General features: G+C 39.8%; 3 protein-coding genes across 3 annotated transcripts; 1 reads left to right on the top strand and 2 right to left on the bottom strand.

The window, feature by feature from the left end:
* Nucleotides 1-3,369: 3,369 nt before the first annotated feature.
* LOC135619002 (myb-related protein P-like) lies at nt 3,370-6,069 on the top strand. Its single transcript, XM_065120528.1, has 3 exons — nt 3,370-3,768; nt 3,857-3,986; nt 4,973-6,069. Exons 1-3 carry the CDS (start codon nt 3,636-3,638, stop codon nt 5,820-5,822), a joined length of 1,113 nt encoding a protein of 370 aa, XP_064976600.1. The 5' UTR covers nt 3,370-3,635; the 3' UTR covers nt 5,823-6,069.
* Nucleotides 6,070-8,142: 2,073 nt separating this feature from the next.
* On the bottom strand, nt 8,143-10,354 carry LOC135619001 (uncharacterized). Its single transcript, XM_065120526.1, has 2 exons — nt 9,583-10,354; nt 8,143-8,416 (listed from the first exon to the last, which is right to left on the bottom strand). The coding sequence occupies exon 1, from the start codon at nt 9,999-10,001 to the stop codon at nt 9,615-9,617; it is 387 nt and encodes a 128-aa protein (XP_064976598.1). The 5' UTR covers nt 10,002-10,354; the 3' UTR covers nt 8,143-8,416; nt 9,583-9,614.
* Nucleotides 10,355-17,490: 7,136 nt separating this feature from the next.
* Nucleotides 17,491-18,535, bottom strand: LOC135619000 (peroxisomal membrane protein 11-3-like). Its single transcript, XM_065120525.1, has one exon. The coding sequence runs from the start codon at nt 18,456-18,458 to the stop codon at nt 17,697-17,699; it is 762 nt and encodes a 253-aa protein (XP_064976597.1). The 5' UTR covers nt 18,459-18,535; the 3' UTR covers nt 17,491-17,696.
* Nucleotides 18,536-21,594: the final 3,059 nt, after the last annotated feature.

Genomic DNA, 21,594 nt, shown 5'->3' with positions numbered 1-21,594 from the left:
GAAATACAATGTCACAAACATGTAAGGAAACTGAATTGGGGACGGCCAATGGGACGATCTTTATGGTTGCTTTCAGCCGAATCATCATGAGACTTTTTTGGTGGCGAAATATTCATGAAGACTGCAACAACGGCCCTACTAACAAGAAGAAGAAGAAGAAGAAGAAGTCGTCAGGTACCGAATGAGATAGAAAATGAAATGACAGCAAGTGAGAAAGTTACATGCGATGGACTGATCCCCAAAAAGTGAAGGGATCATAAATGCACACAAAGGTCCCACGACATGCGTATGCTACTCGAACTCTTGAGAGATCATTAATAGTGGTATTTTTTGGATACACATGCATGTCGACATTATTTAGGAAAGAGAAGAACGAGAGGAAAAAGGATTTTTGCTGTGGAATAATCCAAGTTGCTCTCGTTATTTGATCATATGAAAGGTGTATTCGAGGCAAGTAGTGAGTCACAAAGTTAGAAGAGGAAATAATCTGATGTTTTGTTTGATTTGTTCCTCGTAATAGTCGATTCTAATGAACGAGAGAGTGTCTGCGTTGATGCAATGAATGCCACTCGAAGAGTATGGCGATAGTCGCATGACTTTTTGTCGCGGACGGAGCAAATAAGGGACCCAAAATGAGCCAAGTAGACATAGCAAATCCATCACGTAAACCAAACCATGCGACTAATACTTTAGATCATGCCACAGCGTACGTGTACGTATACCATGCATCTATGTAGCGGATGCAGATCTTGGCATGAGATGGCAGCTAACATGACCCCGTGTGTGTGTGTGCGTGTGCTGCTTCTCTACGCTCTCAACCATGCACAAGCAGTAGTAGTAACTTCCCGATGCCGTCCTGGCGTTCGAGACGGACAACGACGCGAACCAAAACGCTGCCGGATGCAGTAATGGCGCCGCGACAGCCACGGGCCCGCGAGAAGGGCGCCTGATGGAAAGGTGACAACGCACGACGAGTTTCTGGGAGGTGTTCTGGAGAAGAGAAGCCATCACGGCGGTGGAGACTGCACCGAGCGAGAGAGAGAAGCCCTACCAATCAGGGAACAGTGGAAAATTCTAGTGGCCGGGGGTTTAGGTCGGACGTCTACGTCTCCATTGCTCCGACTCTTATCACCCCCATGACTTTGTAATCAAACGCACCATCACAAAAGCAATCACGTATTGCCATCCAACGCGTAGAACCGTATACCCTTCTCGTGAGCAGGACCAGTCGTCGATCGGAATCGTCGTAACTCGTGTAGTTGCCGTCCGCCATTCGTCGGAATCGTCGTGACGTGTTACCTTAAATCGTGACTTGAGTCGAGCCTTTCGGGGCAACCTAGGGCATCAGTCCACGCCACCCCCAGGGTCGTGCACCGAGTCGTATCACTCATACGTGAGTTGTTGGGAGAAGTGACTAAGATTTCCAACCTTTTGTTTTTTTCTTTTTATTAGATTTTACTGCAGAAAGATAGGATATATATATATTCTCCATCCTCGGAACAATACAAATCCTCCTAAACAATACATAGTCCAAGTAAATGCTGCCATCATGTACATGGCTAGGGTTTAATGTATACAACAGATATGGACCAGTTTTTGTCATGACTTCAATGGACTACATTCTCAATTTTGACAGACACAAAGGTCCATTTGCAGTGTTTATTTGGTGAAGTGGCATTTCCAATTGCTGTTTCTGGCATCACCAAAGCTTATTGTGGGGTCAAATATATATATATATATATATATATATATATATATATATATATATATATATATCTCTCTCTCTCTCTCTCTCTCTCTCTCTCTCTCTTTATTTGTTCTACTATCTTTCCCATAATTTCAATTTCTTTTTCATTTTTATTTTCTCTGGTTAGACAGAAGAAAAAAATCCCCAAAATTTTCTACACCTAAAACATAAGCAATATCGAAATAAACACACACATATATTGATGTTTATCATTTTTATTTACACAATTAAGATGTCATTTTAGTTTAAGAAAATAAGTCATAAGCTTATTTCACCTATACCAAAATATAATTCATTTATCATTAAGGGTTTCGTTATGAATTTGCTAAACACTGTTGATGGATCGATGTACCGTGGTTGATAGAGTCAGCACGGCCTGGTCCATTAGGCAATGTCGGGAGTCTCTGGTCGGTTGAGCCGGGTTTCGAGATCGATTGAACACTACTTTTAGTGTCGACAGCGGGGATTTGACGAGCGCCTTCTAGCCTGCGATGACAATTTTCCTGCAAAAAAGATCGTCGTCGGGTATTTTTCCGACTTTGGTCCCTCCGACGATCAAATCAGTGGCGGGTTGGAGTTTCTTTTGTTTTTCTTTTTTCCTCCTTTGGTCGAGTCCCGGTCAGGTGCTTTTATGCTACTACGTGAGGGTCGGTCGTACGCGGGCGTAGCGACCGATCCTTGGGAGGTGAGACGGTACCTTCGTGCGATCGCCACTCCGGGACGCACGGAACGACGCCAGGAGGTGCCGTCCCAAACTTTTCAGGACGAGACGTGTCGAGCCACGCCTTGATACAGTCCCTGGCTCGACGCGTGGGGATACCTCCCTTGCTTACCTGACTACAATACTACGTGGCATCTCTTCATGACGTGGCGTGGACCCATAATGTACCTTATCACACATAATTTTACATGAAATCATCACCACGATAGCGATCTCATCTAGAAACATATAAACCATTAATTCCGTAATGCCATCATTATCGTTTGACACGGGTCGAGCATGCCATTGATTTCCATGTCCCCCCTTTTGTCCTTTTCTCGATTAATTACCAACCATATATTTATAATTTACATGACCCCATTTAAAGCTAAACCGGTCTTTAACAAAATCTGTACTCCAGATATCCATCACAACAGGTGAGAATACTTTGTACAATCCACATAAAATTTTGATAGCCATGGTCTAATGTTAGGGTAGGTAAAACGTAGAACAGGAGGACATTAAACTCGATTAGTGTCAAACACATAAATGGACGGCTTTAATGTGTATTAATAGATCATCAGTTGGTTGTCATGAGGTACTTTGACTGGACATGCATCGCAAGATATAATTTATTTACCATGTGACGGTCGTGCGCCAAACAGTAAGACCACAATAGATTCGGTGCGGTGTTGCAGGAGCAGCGTCCTGACACTCAGGGAAGGAGTTGTATATATTCATCTATCCATACTTGTCACAGAGAGAGAGAGAGAGAGAGAGAGAGAGAGAGAGAGAGAGAGAAAGAGAGAGGGTGACAGACAAATGGTGGCAAAGGAGAAAGAGTAGCAACGTGGTGGACTGGAAGTCCGTGAGGCTCGTACGGCGCGAAGGCTCGCGCCACGACAACCCTCGGAGACACGATGCACATGTGGTCCTCTTCCCAACCTCGCGTTTCCTTCCCCTGCCCCATCACTCTCACTCTCTCCCCCCTCCCTCTCAGTGGCTGCCTCAAACCCACTCCCGCTTTTATTTTCCCTTACCATTTCTCTTTCTCTCTCCCATTCACGCGCCTGGGAGCAACTCGTATCCCCCCACACTGCAACAGTGTCCACCTTTCTACTATATGGAGTCCACACTGTGATCTCCCTCCTCGCAGCTGCTTGTATCCGACTGTCGGGAGAGTCGAAGATGGGGAGAGCCCCATGCTGTGAGAAGGTAGGGCTGAAGAAGGGGAGATGGACAGCGGAGGAGGACGAGATCCTGGCCAAGTACATTGCTGCCAATGGAGAAGGGTCTTGGAGGTCACTGCCCAAGAATGCAGGTAAACGGAGCTCTACTGCACTTCTTCCTCCTTCGACATGAGATGGTGTCTGATCTGCTGCTTGTTTCTTGTCCATGGGGATCTGAAGGGCTGTTGAGGTGTGGGAAGAGCTGCAGGCTCAGGTGGATAAACTACCTCAGATCGGACCTGAAGAGAGGTAACATCACCAAAGAGGAGGAGGCGGTCATCATCAAGCTGCACGCCACACTCGGAAACAGGTAAACCATTTCTAGTCCTTTTGATCTCCCACTGCAGCTCCGTTCATCATCATCTTGTCATTTTGCATTAAGTGCTTCATGATGTTCTCAGTGCCGTCAGACGCATAGGAATCATAAAGCGAGCGTCGCGGACCCCGTGTAGTCGCTTTGTCTCTGCAAAGTAGTACCGACCAATTCCATATTTTGGACACTGGCAAATGGCACCGCACATTGATTCAGACAACGCGTGGTTCACATGATGATTATTTTTCTTTACCATGAGTTCGAAATAGATTTGAGATAGCGCACCGATCCGTGGTGTGCACACGGAGTGTTCTTCTTCGTCTGCCTCCTCTGTCTTCCTCCTTTTTCGTGCGTTCGCCTGTGCTCTCACATGCGCATAGCACGTAGCTCGCCGGTGCATTCTATGAGTTTTATAGTGGAAGGAGGATAATTTCAATAAGTATACCCCTTCTCCCGTTGGCCGGTACTCGTGACACGCGTGGGTGTCTCTCCCGTACCACCCGACGCTTTGTTGGGTAAACGAAAGAACGACATGGTCCCTTCACCACCGTCTACCCATTCTGGTACCTCGGCAGCGAAGGGACCACAGAACTAACTATAGGTAACGCTCACAAATTATGCTCTTAATTATTAGATATGACGCCTCTTCACTTATAGGTTGGCCTTCTCAATGATAAAGAGAATATTATTTTCTTGCCGAAGCAGGCATCGACTTCATTGTGCTTAACCACGGTTTAAATTAAGACGTCCGGTTGAGCTAATTAATTAGGTCAACATGAAGCAAAGGACGCTGACAACGAAAATTAACCGTCGAAATATAACCTGATGCAAGTAATCACTGCTGTGACGTGATGTTTATCATCGAGGGAAAGCTCGGCCGTTGATTGCGTCTCAACTGCTTCGGTAGAAGCATGTGACTGCATTAAATCTGACCCGTAACGATGGCTGATGCGTCCATGAAACCTTTGCTTGTATCATTGCAGGTGGTCCGTCATAGCTGGTCATCTCCCCGGACGAACGGACAACGAGATCAAGAACTATTGGAACTCACACCTCGGCCGGAGGATCGACAGCTTCCGGAGGCTGGGGCTGGACGGCGGCGATGCCGCAGTCCTGGACCTCAGCACGCTCCCTGGCGCGGGCAAGCGGCGGGGCGGCCGGACGAGCCGGTCGGCTGCGAGGAAGAACACCATCGGTGGTGCTGTCGGAAGAGGGCAGCAGCAGCAAGGCGTGGTTGTGAGCCCCCCGGTTTCGTTGGTGCAGAGTGACCACAGCGTGGTTTTGGATCCCGATCAGAACCAAGCCAGCAGTGTTACCGACGACGGGCTTGTGGATGCCTACGAGGAGATGGCGAGCGAGCTCCTCTGCTGCACGAGCCCCATGGACGGTGGGCTTTGGGGCACAGATGCTGAGATGGAGCACGTACTGCTCGGTCCAAGAGAGGAGAGCATGGCCGGGCGGGGTTGGTCCCATGAGGGGGACAGCGGGGTCATGACCTCAAGTGAGGAGAGAGGGGATCTGGTCCCTGTGACAGGTGGGCCGGAGGAAGGTGGCGCCACAGGCTTGGGTGTGGAGAGGGGACCTGAGTTGGTGACCAAAGGTGAGGACGAGGTGGGCTCATCTTCATCCCAAGCGGAGAACCTCTTGGACTGGGACTTGGAGGACATGGAGGCCAAGCTATGGGATGAAGCAGGGGATATGTGGTGGCACAGTGAGCACCAGGACTTAGGCCTGCATGGATTCGACGACGGTGGATACCAAGAGGAGCCATTGGATAGCTGGCTCATCTTCTCAGGCACTTCACTTGGTGATATCACTGCTCTTGGGTGGTAGAAAGTGCCATGGTAGGAACCCATGTACAGGCATAAGAAACCTGAGGGCTTGTGGCATGCATGTAGGTGTTCCATAAATAATACTTATTGTCCTGTACCTATTTAGACAGCATCTCTGTGGCTCGTCCTTCTGGGATTCCTTCCTCCTTTTCAAATAAGAAAAGAGGCTCAGAACCTTGCAAATCTTCATGAGACTAGACTGTAACAATCCTCTTGTGTGCAAAAGTTGCCTTTGGTTCTGTTTTCTAGATTTTCTTCTCAGGTACCAACCAGTTTCTTCTTGCTAACAGACACATGAAGTTCCAAGATAGTATGCTTTCAATAAGCTGCTAATACATTAAGAAAAAGGTCAAAGAAAAATCTCTTCTCTGTAATCTGTTCAGCTTAATCTGCATTGAGTTGATCAGTGTTTTTGCTCCGTGATCTTTACAGAGCACATTATATGCATAGAGCTTTTGGATGAAGTAACTTATCCCTCTTTCAAAGTGATCTAACAATGATCGACTTTTTCTTTGAGCAAGAAAACCCATCAATAATGTTGGCATGTCTGTCAAATTAGCAGAATTCAAATGTATACAACTGCTGGCCAGATTAATGGTATATAAAACATCAAGAAGTACTATAAGTGGACAGAAGAGGGAAAAAAAAAAAGGATTAGTGTTTCGACTAAAGCATAGATAGGACTTAAGTGTTGTCTCCTTTTCGATACTTTCTGGTGCATGTAAGTTTAACAGGATTCGATCAATCGATGATGAATCTGGAGGGAGAAATAGAGCTGTCCAGTGGAGAGAATCTCTCTCGGAAAAGCCTGCATACCACAGCCGGCACAAAACCCAATAATTTAGGCTGTGTGGTTGGCTTTTAGCTATTAAAGGTTTGCTGGTCTTTTGGCTAAAGAGACTTCAAGAGTGACAAGGAGAAGCAGGGCAAAAAGCTTTCTTTTTCTTTGGTTCCCATGGCCTGGACATGCAACAGCTGAATACTCTCGTTGAGCGAGTCACGATTGTAATGAATCATGCAACATGTAACTCAAGTTGCAATATAAATGCCAACGTACTCTGTTTATAAAGATATAACTGCGTTCATCGATCACAGTAGAAAAAGGAATAGAGACAGAAAGAGTCGTCCTTCCTCTGTTTTCTTGTCTTTTTGATCCTGTCGCTGCGACAAAAATGAGAAGGGTTTCTTGTAGAACGAGACAACGAGGGCGACAAACGAAAGAAACGTGCCGGAGACGCTCAGCTTACAGCAGCTGATCTCTTCCTCACATCTCCTTACTCTTGCACAGCAGCGAAAGCAGCATCCTCTGCAGCCCCCACCAACCTCTCACTGTATCTCTCTTTCCATCTCTGTACTAAAAATACAGTGAGAGGGGCTGCAGATGATGCCGCTTTCGCTGCTGTGCAAGACCAAGGAGATGTGAGGAAGAGATCAACTGCAGTGAATATGATGGGCAGAAGGACATCATCTGCAGCCCTCACCAGCCTCTCATTGTATCTCTTTCTATCTCTGTACTAAAAATACAGTGAGAGTTTGGTGAGGGCTGCAGATGATGCTGCTTTCGCTGCTGTGCAAGACAAAGGAGATGTGAGGAAGAGATCAGCTGCTGTGAATATGATGGACATCATTTTCCCATGCTTTGGGGGATTCCTGCGAATGCATTTAGGAGTTGGACGTCCTGAGTGGCTGAGTCACACTTAGAAGAGGAGCAGAGATTGTTCTGATTGAGCTTTCTACAGTTGAATTCTGACTCCTAATTTTTGTTTATCTTAGATTGAAAAAAGACTGATTCAGATAAATTGATTTAAGATTTCTAATCGATATTGCATCTGAGATATCATGTATTAGATAAAGAGATGAGGCAGAGACTTAGTCTCATATTTAAATTGCCTGATCAATTTGTCTTAGGCGATTAGATGTCACTAATAGGCAAATGAAAGGTTACTCCAATGATCATAGTAATTTGTGTACATACTTTTGTGTGATTATTTGGTCAGTTTATGCATTTATTATGTACAATATATTATCTTGGTAATAATGTTTCTTTTTGCATTGTATCCCTGTTCACTTCCAATCTAACCCTGCCTAAAGATTAAGATGGAGGATCCATATCTGATGTTTTTTACTTCAGAGATTGAATCATAAGTAAATTTTACCTCCACAAACAACACAACCTATCACTCCAGCAGATGAAGGAATCACTTTCTCATGGGAGATCTATCTTAATTTCTTTCATAGAGAAAACTGGAGCATAAGCAAAGTCTACTTCCAGGACCAGATTAAAGACATCAAACAAGCCACAAGACAGGTCATTTCAGGGATGTGTGCAACAATTGTTAGGGTTTCAATTGCAAAATTTATGGCACACTGGGGAATGCAGCTGAGTGTGTTTTCAATAACTTCATTATGCAATGAAGATTGACTGTGAGGCTACAAGCAACCAAAGTTGGTTATCAGTAGACAAACATTGACAAGAAACTTGTGCTTGATGTTGCAATCACCAGCTGCTATGTAGTGATTTCATATTTATCCTGTTTGACTTCATGTCAGTGAAGGAACTGCATCGAACTGGTTTCTTGGCCTTTGATATACTTCCTGAGAAAGAACACCATACTTATTTGCCGCTCCCTTACAGATGGAAATCTTCTAAAAATATTTTAACCAAGGATATTGAAAAGAGGGTAGCTATTTAGATCAGTGAAAAGTTTGCTAACTTCTATACATCTTTTGACTGAAGACCATCATCTCCAATGTCATCAATAAGAAATAAGTAGATCGAAAATAAATGTGCCAATGACCAGTAAAAAGTAAGCCATCTGGACATGTGACCAAATACTTCTAACTTGCATACTTTCAGAGATGAGGGCAACAGAGAGTAATTGCTCATCAAACCAGAAATTATTTGTATGAGAAATAAAGAAGAAATTGATCTGCTTACAAGGAGACATCCTAGAACTCATCCCTAAAAAAGGAAGCAGGTTTCCAGGGTTCCTCAGATTTAGTTGAGTCCACAATTTGTTCAATATCAAATTTGGAGCACTTGCCTCATGAGATTTCAAATGTATCTGCTTATGATATGCAATCCTCTCTCTCAATGAGGATATCAGAAAGCTAATCATCCTATGCATCATTTCAGCAGGTTTCTTCCACTTTGTGATCTAAATGTAGATTAGCTTAGACATATCTTTCAAGAAACAACATAGGACACATTAACAGTTACCATCAGATCTTTTCCCTACTTATCCAAGGAAATCCCACAATCTTGTCTTAGCTCAAAGGTCCTCAGATCACAGTATTACTACAATAGAGGTCTTTAAGTTGATGAGATCGTTTAATCAACCAATTTGATGACATCTAATGCTCCATATCATTAAGGTTGTGGAACTCTATTGAAGCCCCCTAACTTTAAAAAAAGACATGATTTTGATTGTTTGAAAACATGTTTCAATTTTAACATCAGAAAGCAAGAAGCAAATGGTGATATCATCAGATGCAGCTATCAATTTTAAAATACTCCAAGAAAATTGAAACTTTAGACAACATTGTTAAAAGTTTAAAAGTTCGCTTACATTGATCTTCAATTACTCGATATAATGCCATTAAGCTAATAGATTGCTGTTAATAGTCTTCGATTAGATGATAGGTTTAAGGAACACAAAGAATAATATGTAATAAACACATAATTATATGGTTTGATTCCAAATAAAAGTGCCAACCAAAAACAGCTCCATTGTATATAGACATATAAAGATAGAAGTTACCACAGGCGCCATTCCCTCCCCCGCCGCCTCTCTCACCACCCGTGGATGAGCTCCGAGCACTTGATCTTGATCCACCGGAACCCCTTGCGGATCGACGACTTCACCTTGCCCTCCACCGCGTACGCCTTGTACCTTGCCACCCGCCGCCGCCGCTTCATCTCCGGATCGCCGAAGCACCACGCGCTCGACCTCGACGACGACGAGACGCCGCGCCGGGGCGGGGCGAAAGGCGGATCGGGGGACCGGCGCCGAGATGAGGGTACGTTACCCTTCACTCTCTCCAGACTGCGGTCGTCAGCGCCAGAGCCGGCGCCGTAGGCCGGGAACTCGTTGCGGTAGCCGCCGTCGTAGGGACGTCGGCCGCCGTCGGAGTCGGAATACCGGAGCTCGTTCCGGTACCTCCGGTCGAAGTCGCCCATCTCCTGTCGGAGAGGAGGCGAGAGGGGAAGCGATGAAGCGCTTTAGAGAAAGGGAGGAGGCGATAGGGGAGGTTGGAGATTTGGTTCAAAAATGCTATACTTGAGAGACCGAAGTGGCGATGACTATTTATAGCTCCTCTGTTGAATGGTGGGGAAAGGAGTTAGTTTCTTTTATTTTTTTTTGTTAGTCGTAATGCATTTAAAATTGGGAGATTTTCGAAAAAAATCCCTTTTTTATTTTCCAAAAGATGTCTCTGTTTTCTTTATTTTTTTATTTTGTATTTTCTTCCCCACCCAATGTCGCCACCCCCACTTCCATGGTAAGGTCCATCCTCTCTAAGTTGTACCCTTTCGTATTTGTGGTGCTCATCGTCTCTATGCGACATCTTTCTCGTTTATTCTATTTGTCGTATATACTCTCGCAATATCAAGAGCAAGATTTTTATGTGTCATTTTTCGTCCATCATCTTTGCCCCATGAAGCAACACAGACGGGTGTTACATAGTGACAACGAGACCTTATGGTGGGAATAGAGGATGGAGGCAACATCTGGGGATGCGCGACTAACACCGACGAGACGAAAGGCGGTGGAGGCAATAAAGCACTATTTTAGAAAATAGGGAAAGGGAGGGAAAGAGCATTTACGATTTTAGAAAATATGGGATATTATCTTAGATAAACAAAAATAAGAAGCACATTCTAGGAAAAAAATTAAAAAAAGTTTTTTTTCAAGAAAATCACTTATTATTTTTTTTTAAAATTTTTTATATTTATTAAATGATTCATTATTCAATGCTAAATAGCTTTTATGTATTTTTATTTATTTATGTCTTTTTTGTGTATAAATATATATATAACATTATTTCTTTCAGTAATTTGTGGATATATGTTGTAGGATTTGTTTGAAAAGGGATATCGATGAAAACTAATAATAATATGATTGTCAATGATGAAATAAGATTCATACAAATTTAGGAATTACATAAACAATGCTAATTTTTGTGGAAAGACAATTTTTATCAATTGTTTTTTTTTTCTAGCACATAAGATTTACCTTATCTGTCATAATTTCTCCATCCATTAAGGCGAATTCACCTGATGATATGGTGCGGCACTAAGTACCCTATTACTAAGTGGATTCAGACGTGAGATCTATCAATTCTATAATGTTATACTAACCATAAGCATGGAATGCTAATTCTGTTATGTTCACTAAATCATTATTATTTCATAAGAATAAACATAAAACCTGTCAAAAGCAAATCCAAATTGATGGGCAGATATCTCCACCATCTGAATCATTTCAAGATGGTTGAGAAGTAATGTGACAAAGGAATCGTAAGACTCATCTATCTTGCGGATATTTTGGAGCACGAGACCACATGTTGATTAGAGAGAAGATACAAACAAGTGGGTGAGTATAAATTTCTCAATATTTGTGCCTATAGTTATTTATATTTAAATTTTCTAGTGTCATCAGTACGTTGATGGAAAATACAACACGTGATATCACGTGTATCACGTGTCGGATCAATACAAAAGTAATGAATATTAAAATTATTTTTTTATCGATAAAAGTATTAAAAATAGAAAGAATATTAAAATTATCTTTTTGTTCATCACTTTCATATTGATCCAGCATGTAGTTGATGGTGTTAGGACAAATAAGGTTATTTATTTCATTTTCAGAATTATAAGAATCGTATTATAAAATTTTTAGATACAGAGATTACGATGTTAATAGGGTCCAATATAGGGAGTATTACATAATTAGTCTTAGCTTTAAAGACTACGATGCTATGGAATAGAAACAAATAAAATAAATGGTGAACATTAGCATTCATTGTCCTCATGCGTGAATACGAAAGTGACAATATATTGCATGGGCTAATTATAGATTAGACCATATAGTTAGACCTCTTTAGTATTTCGATCTCTTGACTTAAAAAATTTATATTGAAATATCTATAATTATGAAAATAAAATATTTAACCCTATTTACCATAATGTCATCACTTTTATCAATGAAAGATACAACACGTGACAACACATATATAAATGACATAAACACGATAGGTAAGACAGTAATTTCAATTATTGTGACAGACGATAGCGTTGTGGGTGGCTATTGTTGTGGTGCTCGACGACAAATGGTGGTTAATCTTACCAATGTCGATTCGAACATCAATAAGGAGGAGAAATAAGAGAGATAGCAATGAGACATCTATGTTAGCACCAGAAGAGGAAGAGGAGGGAGGTGAGGCATCTGCGTCGACACAACAATGCTCTGTCTCCTCTTCCTCCTCCAGAGCCACTCTGCGTCAGCGTCGGAGGAGGAAGAAGAGCCAGGTGAGGCATCTGTGTCGCCAACGATGAGGAGGGATAAGGAAGAGGAGATAGGTGAGGTAAAGTGGTGCGATGTCATTCATGCACATACTATCACATGTCGTATCTTCCATCGGTAAAACCGACATTTTCAAGGTAAATGAAGTTAAATGTTTCATTTTTATAACTATATGAATTTAAATATAAATTTTTTAAGTCCGAAGACTAAAATACTAAAGAGTTATGATAATACGTAATTTATTCATTACTGTTAAAATTATCTTTTTTACTTATCATTTTTATATTATTTATGCACGTATTATTATCTTTCGTTAGTAAAATTGAATAAATAAGATTAAAATTTTCACTTTCATATCTAAAGTTCGAGTTGTTAAAAAATAATTAGTCCATCGGTACGCATGCAAAGCAACTAATCATGCTGAAATATCGCTTATGTCGATATGTGGCAGTCACATTAGCAACCATTAATTAGGTGATGAAAAGAACCATGAGAACCTTGGATGCATCGAATTCCACTTTGACCGGTCAAAATCGTCATCGAGTGAATCAACCTAATTAAAGTACTCTGTTGTGAATAAGTGGGATCTCAAGTTTCAATCATAAAGAACAACACTATGTTTGAAGTAGCCTCTCCGTTCATCAGCTTATCACTCATCAGCACGGTTTTGGAGAAGTTGGTGATGCTGAGCATGCTGTGATCAAAACAATCGACTTCGTAAACTCAACATACAACAAAGAAACAAAAGTAGGTTTCTTTCTCCTTTTGGCTTCACAGTTAAATGTGATTCCACGTCAGCCCTCTCGTCTTCATCTTCCACCCTGCTCGCACTGTAAGAACCCTAAGATCCCTGCACAACTCCCTCAAAACGTCAAGGGATGCAGGGATTGATTCACCACTATCCCACTCAGTATTGATCAAGTTTCCCGGATGGACGTGAACAGACGATATATGCATAAAGGATGTTAATATTTGAAGGGATGTACATGACAAATACATTATTTGAGAAATGACAAATCTGATAGAATATTTTGACTCAGAAGAGAGAGAGAGAAACAAAATGAATCCATCAATCCACAAAACATAAAAATTTCTGAAGCAAACAAGATAATAACTATCAAGAAACAATCACATTACAGAATTTTAAGGAAGTTCTTGACATTTACATCGAATTATTTAATCAGTTGAAACTAAATACACCCTTGGGATCAAAATCCAAGAAACAGAGGTACACACATCTTCTTGTATTCTGCTTTGCATCAGTGTTCTATGCTTGAAGAGGATATGATGTTTGACATGTGAAAAAAAAAGAACAAAATGCTGATAATTCATTTGGTTAATGGGAACAGAGAACCCTTTGGTCTCTGTTGATGGTGATGCCAAATGCAGAGAGCATCTATCAGATGAAAACATAATTCAATTGGACTAGCCAGCCAGGAGAAACCGCAATTTATTCCCCACTTACACAACAATGAGACCTCCCTAGATCTTTCAAGGCAGATATAATTGTGGAGTGCACAAGATGATGTAAGCCAAATGACTTCATGAGGAACAAGCTATTCCCAAACCAGAAAAGAGAATAAAAAGGTTGAATTAAAGGGATCATCTGGTTCATGGAGCAGCAGAAAAGTGACAATCCCGAAAATGAGAAATTTTCCAAGTCAAATGTTGCATTTCCGTTATCCATTATTGGAATCACAAACTGTAATTGCTCCTACTGGTGGCGAGAAAAAGAAAATAAGAAACTGAAATTTGTAGTATTTATGAAAGCAGATGCTCCTTTGATCAATAAAATTAGTTGGAACCAGACCAGGTGTTATCTAAGCAGGAAGCGCACTTTGTTTAGTAATTTTTTTACAAAGAGCTTTGTTAATGTAAAAGCCATCAGTTCTTGATTGTAGATGGACAGTTAAAAAAGTATGTTAATGCTTTTTGACATGGTGCACTTAGACATTAGTTATCTCTTTCCTACATTTACTAAATCATGTGGCTATCAAAATCCATTTCTTTACTGTTCTCTTCTTAGGCATTCAAGCACTGGAACTTAACTATTAAAAATCATGAATCTTCTCTTTGGACTCCCTTAAAATTTGGGATCACCTTAATTCTTGTTAGAGTTTTCACTAAGTAAAATTTCAGATCTAGACGTATGAATCATTGGATTTTGTTAGAAAGTCTCATCAAGGACAAGACTGGTTGTTCAGCAAATAGCATTGATGCAGACTGCACTAACTTTTAAGTTAGCCTGGATGCTGTGGTCTTTCTCCTCCTTTTTGCATTGAAATGTCATGATGTTGTTAGACATTTTTTAAGAACAATTTTATATGCAATGTTGATTTTCAAGGTTTAATGTTCTCTACCCAATAAAAAAGAATAGTAGGGGCTCCCCATACCTAATTGACTGAAGTTTTATTGGTTCAGATCAGCAAACTGTACTGTATCAAGATTTTGGCTCTTAGCTTTTCAAATAACCTGCAAGTAGAACTTTGATAATTTCTCTAGAAAGAACACTAACTTAAAAGAGGATACAAGCAAGTAAAATGTCTCTTGAATATGTATTTTAATCTACTTGTACTATCTGTTTGAATGCTAGAGTAAAATTGCTGAAAAAGAATGTTATCGAGTTTCATCAGGGATCAGTAAATTTTCTTATTTTGTTACTACCTAAGTCTTGTCTTTTGTTGCAAATTACAGGATGAAGATGCTCATCCTGCTTCAGCCGTTGGTTGGTCTCTATTCTGGTATGGCACAATCTATACACAATAGATATTACAAGCGGAAACTCAAGTGCAATGCCCAACAATTTCATTTTGTTCCTGCAATCATTCCTAAAACTTAAAATAAAATGATCCACATGATTATATATACATGGAGATTCATTAACACAATTCTTCAGGAATTTTGAAATTGTTGATAGGCATATCAAGAATGAAAACATTGATAAGTCCATCAGATCTATAACAAAATGTATGCAGTAAAAGTGTGGCAAAGATCTCATGACAGTTTCATGAAGAATTATGTAAATCCAAGTAACATCTACTTAAATGGAGACATCTCGGACTCTATTCAAGCTGGCATTGCCCAAAAGTCCAGAACAGTTACTGTAGTATAATTGACAATTTACAATCACTGGTTTATAAGCTTAGCTATAATGATTTTTTACTCGAGAAGTGAAGAGGCAACTACAATTTTTTTCATGGAGAAGTTTATAACGACACAATGAAATCTATAGAAGACATTAGACACAATTATTTTCTACCTTCTCTTCCATGACAATCTAAAAATTTTTTCCATGCATCCAGCTACCAGTTGGATATACTACAGCAATTCGAAAGTTATGAAAGGCTAGACCCAAAGAATCCCCAAAATATGATTAGGTTTCTTGTTTCTTTAATCACATCAGCAAAGCAACATCCAAAACTTATACACAACAGCTCATTGCTCCTTAAACACATAAATGTAGTGGGATTGAAGTCGTTAGTATTAGTCTTCCTAGCTACAACAAGCATAAGCAAGCACAATTTTGCTATTAAATTATTAAATGACATTTGTAAGTTACATTCTATTTAGATTTTTTTAACTCTATGATCCCTAGTCTTTTTGATCTTAAATCAAGTATCTTGTCCCTTCAATAGTCAAAACACATCTCAAAAGCTCTGAAGTAGAGAAAAGAAACAATCACCAAATCATGGAGATTCCATCTTTTCATTTTAAATTAATACTAATATTCCTGTCAAAAAAAATCCCACTTCAATCGCTACAGGATACAATAAAAACCCAAAATAACTTAGCTCACATCAAGGGAAATACGAGGTGGTAGCTTATACGGCATAACCTTTCTAGTAAGAATTTAGATTTTTTTTAAGCAGTGGCACTCATGATGTAATTGTTTTAAGTTGCTTGCATATTGTTAAGTAAATTTGAGTTCAGGATCTCTTCTGAATTGGACTCCAGCGAGCATCCAAGCAACCATGGAAGTATTGCATGCATCTCAACATTATTAATCAAGATCAGTTGCAAATCTTAAACACCCACATCTTCAACAAGTGGTGATCATGCATAGGAAACGAATCATTAATGCAGGACAAACCTTAGAGCAACATAATTTTGTCTTCCAAAAACCTTAGATTCTATTGACTTTCTTCACCATGATGTGTTCAACAAACTCAACTCAGAATCGATAAGCATATTCATGGATATGATTGCCTCTTCTTGAAATTTGGCCTTCACCAAATATTCCTACTATTTGTCATTTCTTGAGCTCACACTTCTAATATGTTTTCTCCTTTTGGGAAACGAATAACACCCTTTCTAATATGTTTTCTCCTTTTTGGCAAAAGAATAACACCCTTTTGAAACTTTGTGGGCACAACACATCCACTCTATGTTTGGTCTCTCTTCTATTTCCCTATGTACTGCTAATGCGCAACATGCTGATACCAGAGTATTCACTGATCAATAGCCTTCTTTGAGACAACTCTTTATCATGAGATAGGATGGCTACAATATTACCGAAGTCAACATTAATCATAATCAAAACCAAATGACCTTAATGTATCTCTTTGCACTAGTTGCAGAATGGAGATTTAAATAGCATCAAGAACTCACATCCAATAACAAAGTGATATGCACTCCTATAATTCAAAAACTGGAACTAGCCAATTCCATAGTTAGAAGAAATCTCAGCTTAACCATACACATGCAGACTTGATCCAACAATAGAATATGAGTAAACTCCCAAACCTAACATCAGACTGAAATAATTCACCAGGACTCATGTAATCAACAAAAGAAAAATTACAACCTAAATGAATCACCTGAAAACACTCCTCCATGAGCATGAACATTTTCAAAACCATGTAATTTGCAGGGTACATGTACTTTTTGAAAATGCAGCTTGGGGAGAAGTTCATGAAGTATATGAATTTAAGGAATGGTAATATCCCACCATTAGTCACTCTCTTCTTCCAAATTCTCTTTCTGCAAGTTTTCCTAATTCACATCTTATACCTACCTCCTAAACATAAATCGACCATCAAATTTTCTGAAGTGGATTCTTCTTTATCAGAAATGAAATTCCACAAAAAGAAATAACAGTGGTCTACGATTCTAACAGAAACAAAGGATACACTTCAATGCTCCAAATTAACGAATTGCAGCATCTTTTCAGCTAATTCCATTTTATTAGGTTTATAAATCACAAATGAATAATACTGCCAGTCATACATCATTATTGATCACAGACTCTTATAGGATTTCAAGAAGTCTGAAATTTACTCCAATGATCTTAATAATCGGTTCATTTATAGAGCTTTATTTTCTAGAGAATGGAAGAACAAGAATCTACCCGGTCAACAAGAAGTCCAATTCTTGTGGGTGCTGATGAGAGCTGAAAGGAGGCCGGCCGAAGCCATCAGCAGCGAACTCGAGAGGAACCCCTCCCCATCCCTCACGTCTCCGAGAGCCATCAGACCGTCGGCGAGGTCTTGAATGACCGCGAGCTGCTTCAACAGCAATTTCGTCCTCAATTTCCTGATCTCCTCATCGCAATCGGCTGATTTCCCGCTCTCGATTCGCGATTGGATCAAAGAGCCGATCTTTCGCAGCTCCCTAGCCTTCAAAGCGACGCTGCCAAAGTAGCCGATGAGCTCCGCCCAAGCGCTGATCTTCTGAAACCGCCGCGAAAGCTCCGCGGGTATGAGGCCTGCCTTGGAGAGCCAGACGAACTGCTCCACGAAGTAGTAGACGCCCTCCCCGCCGTAGGCGACAGCGGCGAGGAGGCGATCGGTGGGGTTGAGGGCGCCACCGGTGGCGGCGCGGAGGGCGTTGAGATCCTGGACGAACTTGCCAAGGCGGAAGGCCTTGCGGCTAAGGCCAACGCTGGATTCGAAGGCCTTAAGGCGGGGAGCGAGAGCTGGGGGTATGGGGGAAGAAGGGGCGGATAGGGCGATCTTGGCGGCGTAGCGGGAGATCTTGAGAAGCTTGTCGACACCGTCGCGGCGGGCGAGGTAGGCTTCGAGGTGGAGGAGGAAGTCGCGATCGCCGCCCCGCGGCGGGGCGACACCCGGTGGAGGAGGAAGAGAAGCGTCGGGCTTCCGCGACGGTTCCGCCATGGAAAAGGGAGAAGCGCCGCGGAGTCGGGTATCGACCGCCTCCGACTGACTCGATCCCCTCCGAGTCAAACTTCAATCACGGAAACGCTGTAAGATGCGTGTCAATATTTACTATGGGAAGAAGATTCATGTCTTGTTGAACCCGTTGGTCAAGTACCCCAACAACAACTCCCTGCCCTGCGCGCTGGAATCAGCATGGAGATGTTGCAGGACCCACATTTTTTTTCAATCTCAAGGCATGCAGGAGAGCTGGTAATCAAATGGGTAATTGGCTATTATTTTTCTAATAGATAAAGTCAGTTGTCAAAATCGTGGCCTGTACCGATCGCGTCTCTTTAGGGTTTAGATCCTGACATTATATATCTCTGATTGCTGTACTTTTGTACTTATCTACCACTTCAAGATGACGTCTAATGTGTCTAAGTAGCAATATATATATATATATATATATATATATATATATGTTAAATTATCAAAAATTGGATCAGAAATGAGGAATAATCTAATCAAGGCAACATTTAAAACCTAACAAAACAATCATTCATCTCTCTCTCTCTCTCTCTCTCTCAAACACAACCATGCATAAGTGAATCAGGTGAAGCTCTCTGTATCAAAATGTGCCACATGGAGAGCATATATGCATAATACAATAATATGCATCAGAAAAGGCCCTCTGTTCATATCTACTACTACAGTTGAATGATCAGAAATCATTTGTAAAGTATTTATCAGCTAAATTATTTAGTATACTATTTATTATTATTATTATTATTATTATTATTATTATTATTATTATTATTATTATTATTATTGCATTGCACATGTGGAGAGCATAAAGAAGCTTTTGTTTCAGTTGATATGACTAGTTTTATAACTCCAAATCCATAGGTGCATGCAGATTAAGATCATCAAATGTATCTTAATTACATGTTACTTTAGACTATATTAATATTATAATTTCTATACTTAAAAAATTTATATTGAAAAATTTATGATTTTAAAAATAAAATAAATAATATAATTTATCGTATCATCGTTAGTTACGATGAAAAATATACCATGTAACATCTCATGTTGAATAAACGTAAAAGTGATGAGCAAAAAAATAATTTTAACATCTCTTTTGTTATCAACACGTGGAATGTTAAAATTATCTTTTTATTGATAAAATTATTAGATACGAAAGAAATATTAAAATTATCCGTTTGTCTATCACTTTTGCTTTGATCCAACAGATATACTGTCACGTGTTATGTTATTCATCAATATAACTAATAAATTTATGATAAATAAAATTATTTATTTTATTTTAAAATTATAAAAATTTTAATATAATTTTTTTTAAGTATAAAATTATGATACTAATATGATTAAGAAATAGAATATAATTTATAATTAGCAGGACATGAAAGAGGAGTTCGACTATTTGCCACTTGCTCTCTGGTACAATAATAGGCGGTGCGGTTAGCTAAATGATTCACATAACGACAAAGAATTGTGTTTGACGACAAATTGGGTTGGGTTTGACATGGGCCCAAATGACCGCAAATGTTGACCGAGTGATCGAATTGCATTCGTTTGGTTTAGACAAAATTAGGCTATGTTGACATTTATGCTGCGTCAATCTCACCAACACAAAAAGCTGTCGGCGCTTACTTTTGCTGGCACTTTATTTTGGGATTCGACGTGCAATTTATACTATAACAGTCAAATCTCTCGCTATAAGAACAACAGCCAATATCTCCCAAACTAAACGATGAAATATCATAATTCTCTCTTCCAAACATGTATAGAGTATTATGTATTATTTCGATCAATATAATCTTTTTTTCCCCAACTACAGATATTATAAATCTATTAAGAAAAATCATCCTCTGTTGAGAAAAATTCTCCCTTCTATATGGAGTATTACGTATTATTTCAATCAATATAATTTCTTCTTTATATTTCTATCAGATTTCACATACATATAAATTACTGGTTAATAGAGAAAATTAACCGGTGATACATCATCATGTCTCATCTGCTACATTGCAAAGTAATGCTTTCGGTGTACATATACAGATAGTTCTACTTTGGAACTCCAAATCTCATCTTGAACTAACAACACTTGTAATCAAAGGTTTAATTATATCAATAGACTAGAAATTCTCTAGTATGAAGGAAATGTACTACATAACTTAGGTTAGACACTCTCACCAACTCAACTTTTCTAGCTTTTTGAGTGAGTTGAGTTGTCCATCCTAAAGCACTTTGCTTTGCATAACCAAATGCTGAGTTGCCTCCTCCCTTATACCTTGCAATCATCTTTGATGCTTATTTCTCGGCATGGAATAATAGTATTATTACGTGCTTCCAAAAGGATTGACACGCCCTTTAATTAGGAAAAGTTTTTGGACCCATTCAACCTTTATCACATTAATATGCTTCCTCTAGCACAAAAAGACTTGATCGACGGCCATTCGATCAAAGTGTTCTTGAGTAGCTCCAATGGTCCTTGTGGTGCCTAATTATATCCTAGAAAATAGGGGCAAAACCATTGATGTAATTAATATCTCCTTTTTGATTGGGTGGGGGGGCCAATGAGGGAAAGATAAAGAAGGGGCCGCATGACAGGTTAAAGTGTGATGTGCATCATTGCAAATAGGTGAAGCTTCGCCTGTCATCAAAATAGATAAGCATGGATGGATTCTTATATGGCATATGGTGTGAGCTTTACACTGTGGGGGAGAGTTGGAAAGCTGCCACTGCAACACAATATGTGATCACTCCTCCGTGCGGAAAGACAAGTGTTAGGGGTGCACAACTCAACTAAGAGTGTAAAAAAAAGAAAATAGAATTTTAATTTTAATTTTAATTTCAAACATCATAAATGCAATTCATAAATTTAAATTACTTAATAGGATAATTGATCATTACTTAATAAATTTAAATTTATGTTAATTATATTGTATTAATTAGATTTTTATAAAATCAAAGATTTGATAAGACAATAAGTCAATTTTTTGAGTCTAATTCCAATCGATCTATTTGATAATAAAATATTTTTCAAATAATTTGAGTCTGCACTCAAATTAGCTTTATTTGCGTCTTCAGAAAAATAAATATTTTTAATGAGATATATTTGGTCATATTA

This window comes from Musa acuminata, chromosome BXJ2-8 (assembly GCF_036884655.1).
Source record: "Musa acuminata AAA Group cultivar baxijiao chromosome BXJ2-8, Cavendish_Baxijiao_AAA, whole genome shotgun sequence".
Taxonomy (NCBI): domain Eukaryota; kingdom Viridiplantae; phylum Streptophyta; class Magnoliopsida; order Zingiberales; family Musaceae; genus Musa; species Musa acuminata.
The sequence above is the reverse complement of the archived record's forward strand: the minus strand, read 5'-3'. Positions and strand labels throughout refer to the sequence as shown.

Coding starts and splice junctions, on each gene's coding strand:
- LOC135619001 (XM_065120526.1), bottom strand. CDS start 10,001: ATGGGCGACTTCGACCGGAGGTACCGGAACGAGCTCCGGTATTCCGAC.
- LOC135619000 (XM_065120525.1), bottom strand. CDS start 18,458: ATGGCGGAACCGTCGCGGAAGCCCGACGCTTCTCTTCCTCCTCCACCG.
- LOC135619002 (XM_065120528.1), top strand. CDS start 3,636: ATGGGGAGAGCCCCATGCTGTGAGAAGGTAGGGCTGAAGAAGGGGAGA. Junction 3,769..3,856: donor GTCACTGCCCAAGAATGCAG/GTAAACGGAGCT, acceptor GGGGATCTGAAG/GGCTGTTGAGGTGTGGGAAG. Junction 3,987..4,972: donor CACGCCACACTCGGAAACAG/GTAAACCATTTC, acceptor GTATCATTGCAG/GTGGTCCGTCATAGCTGGTC.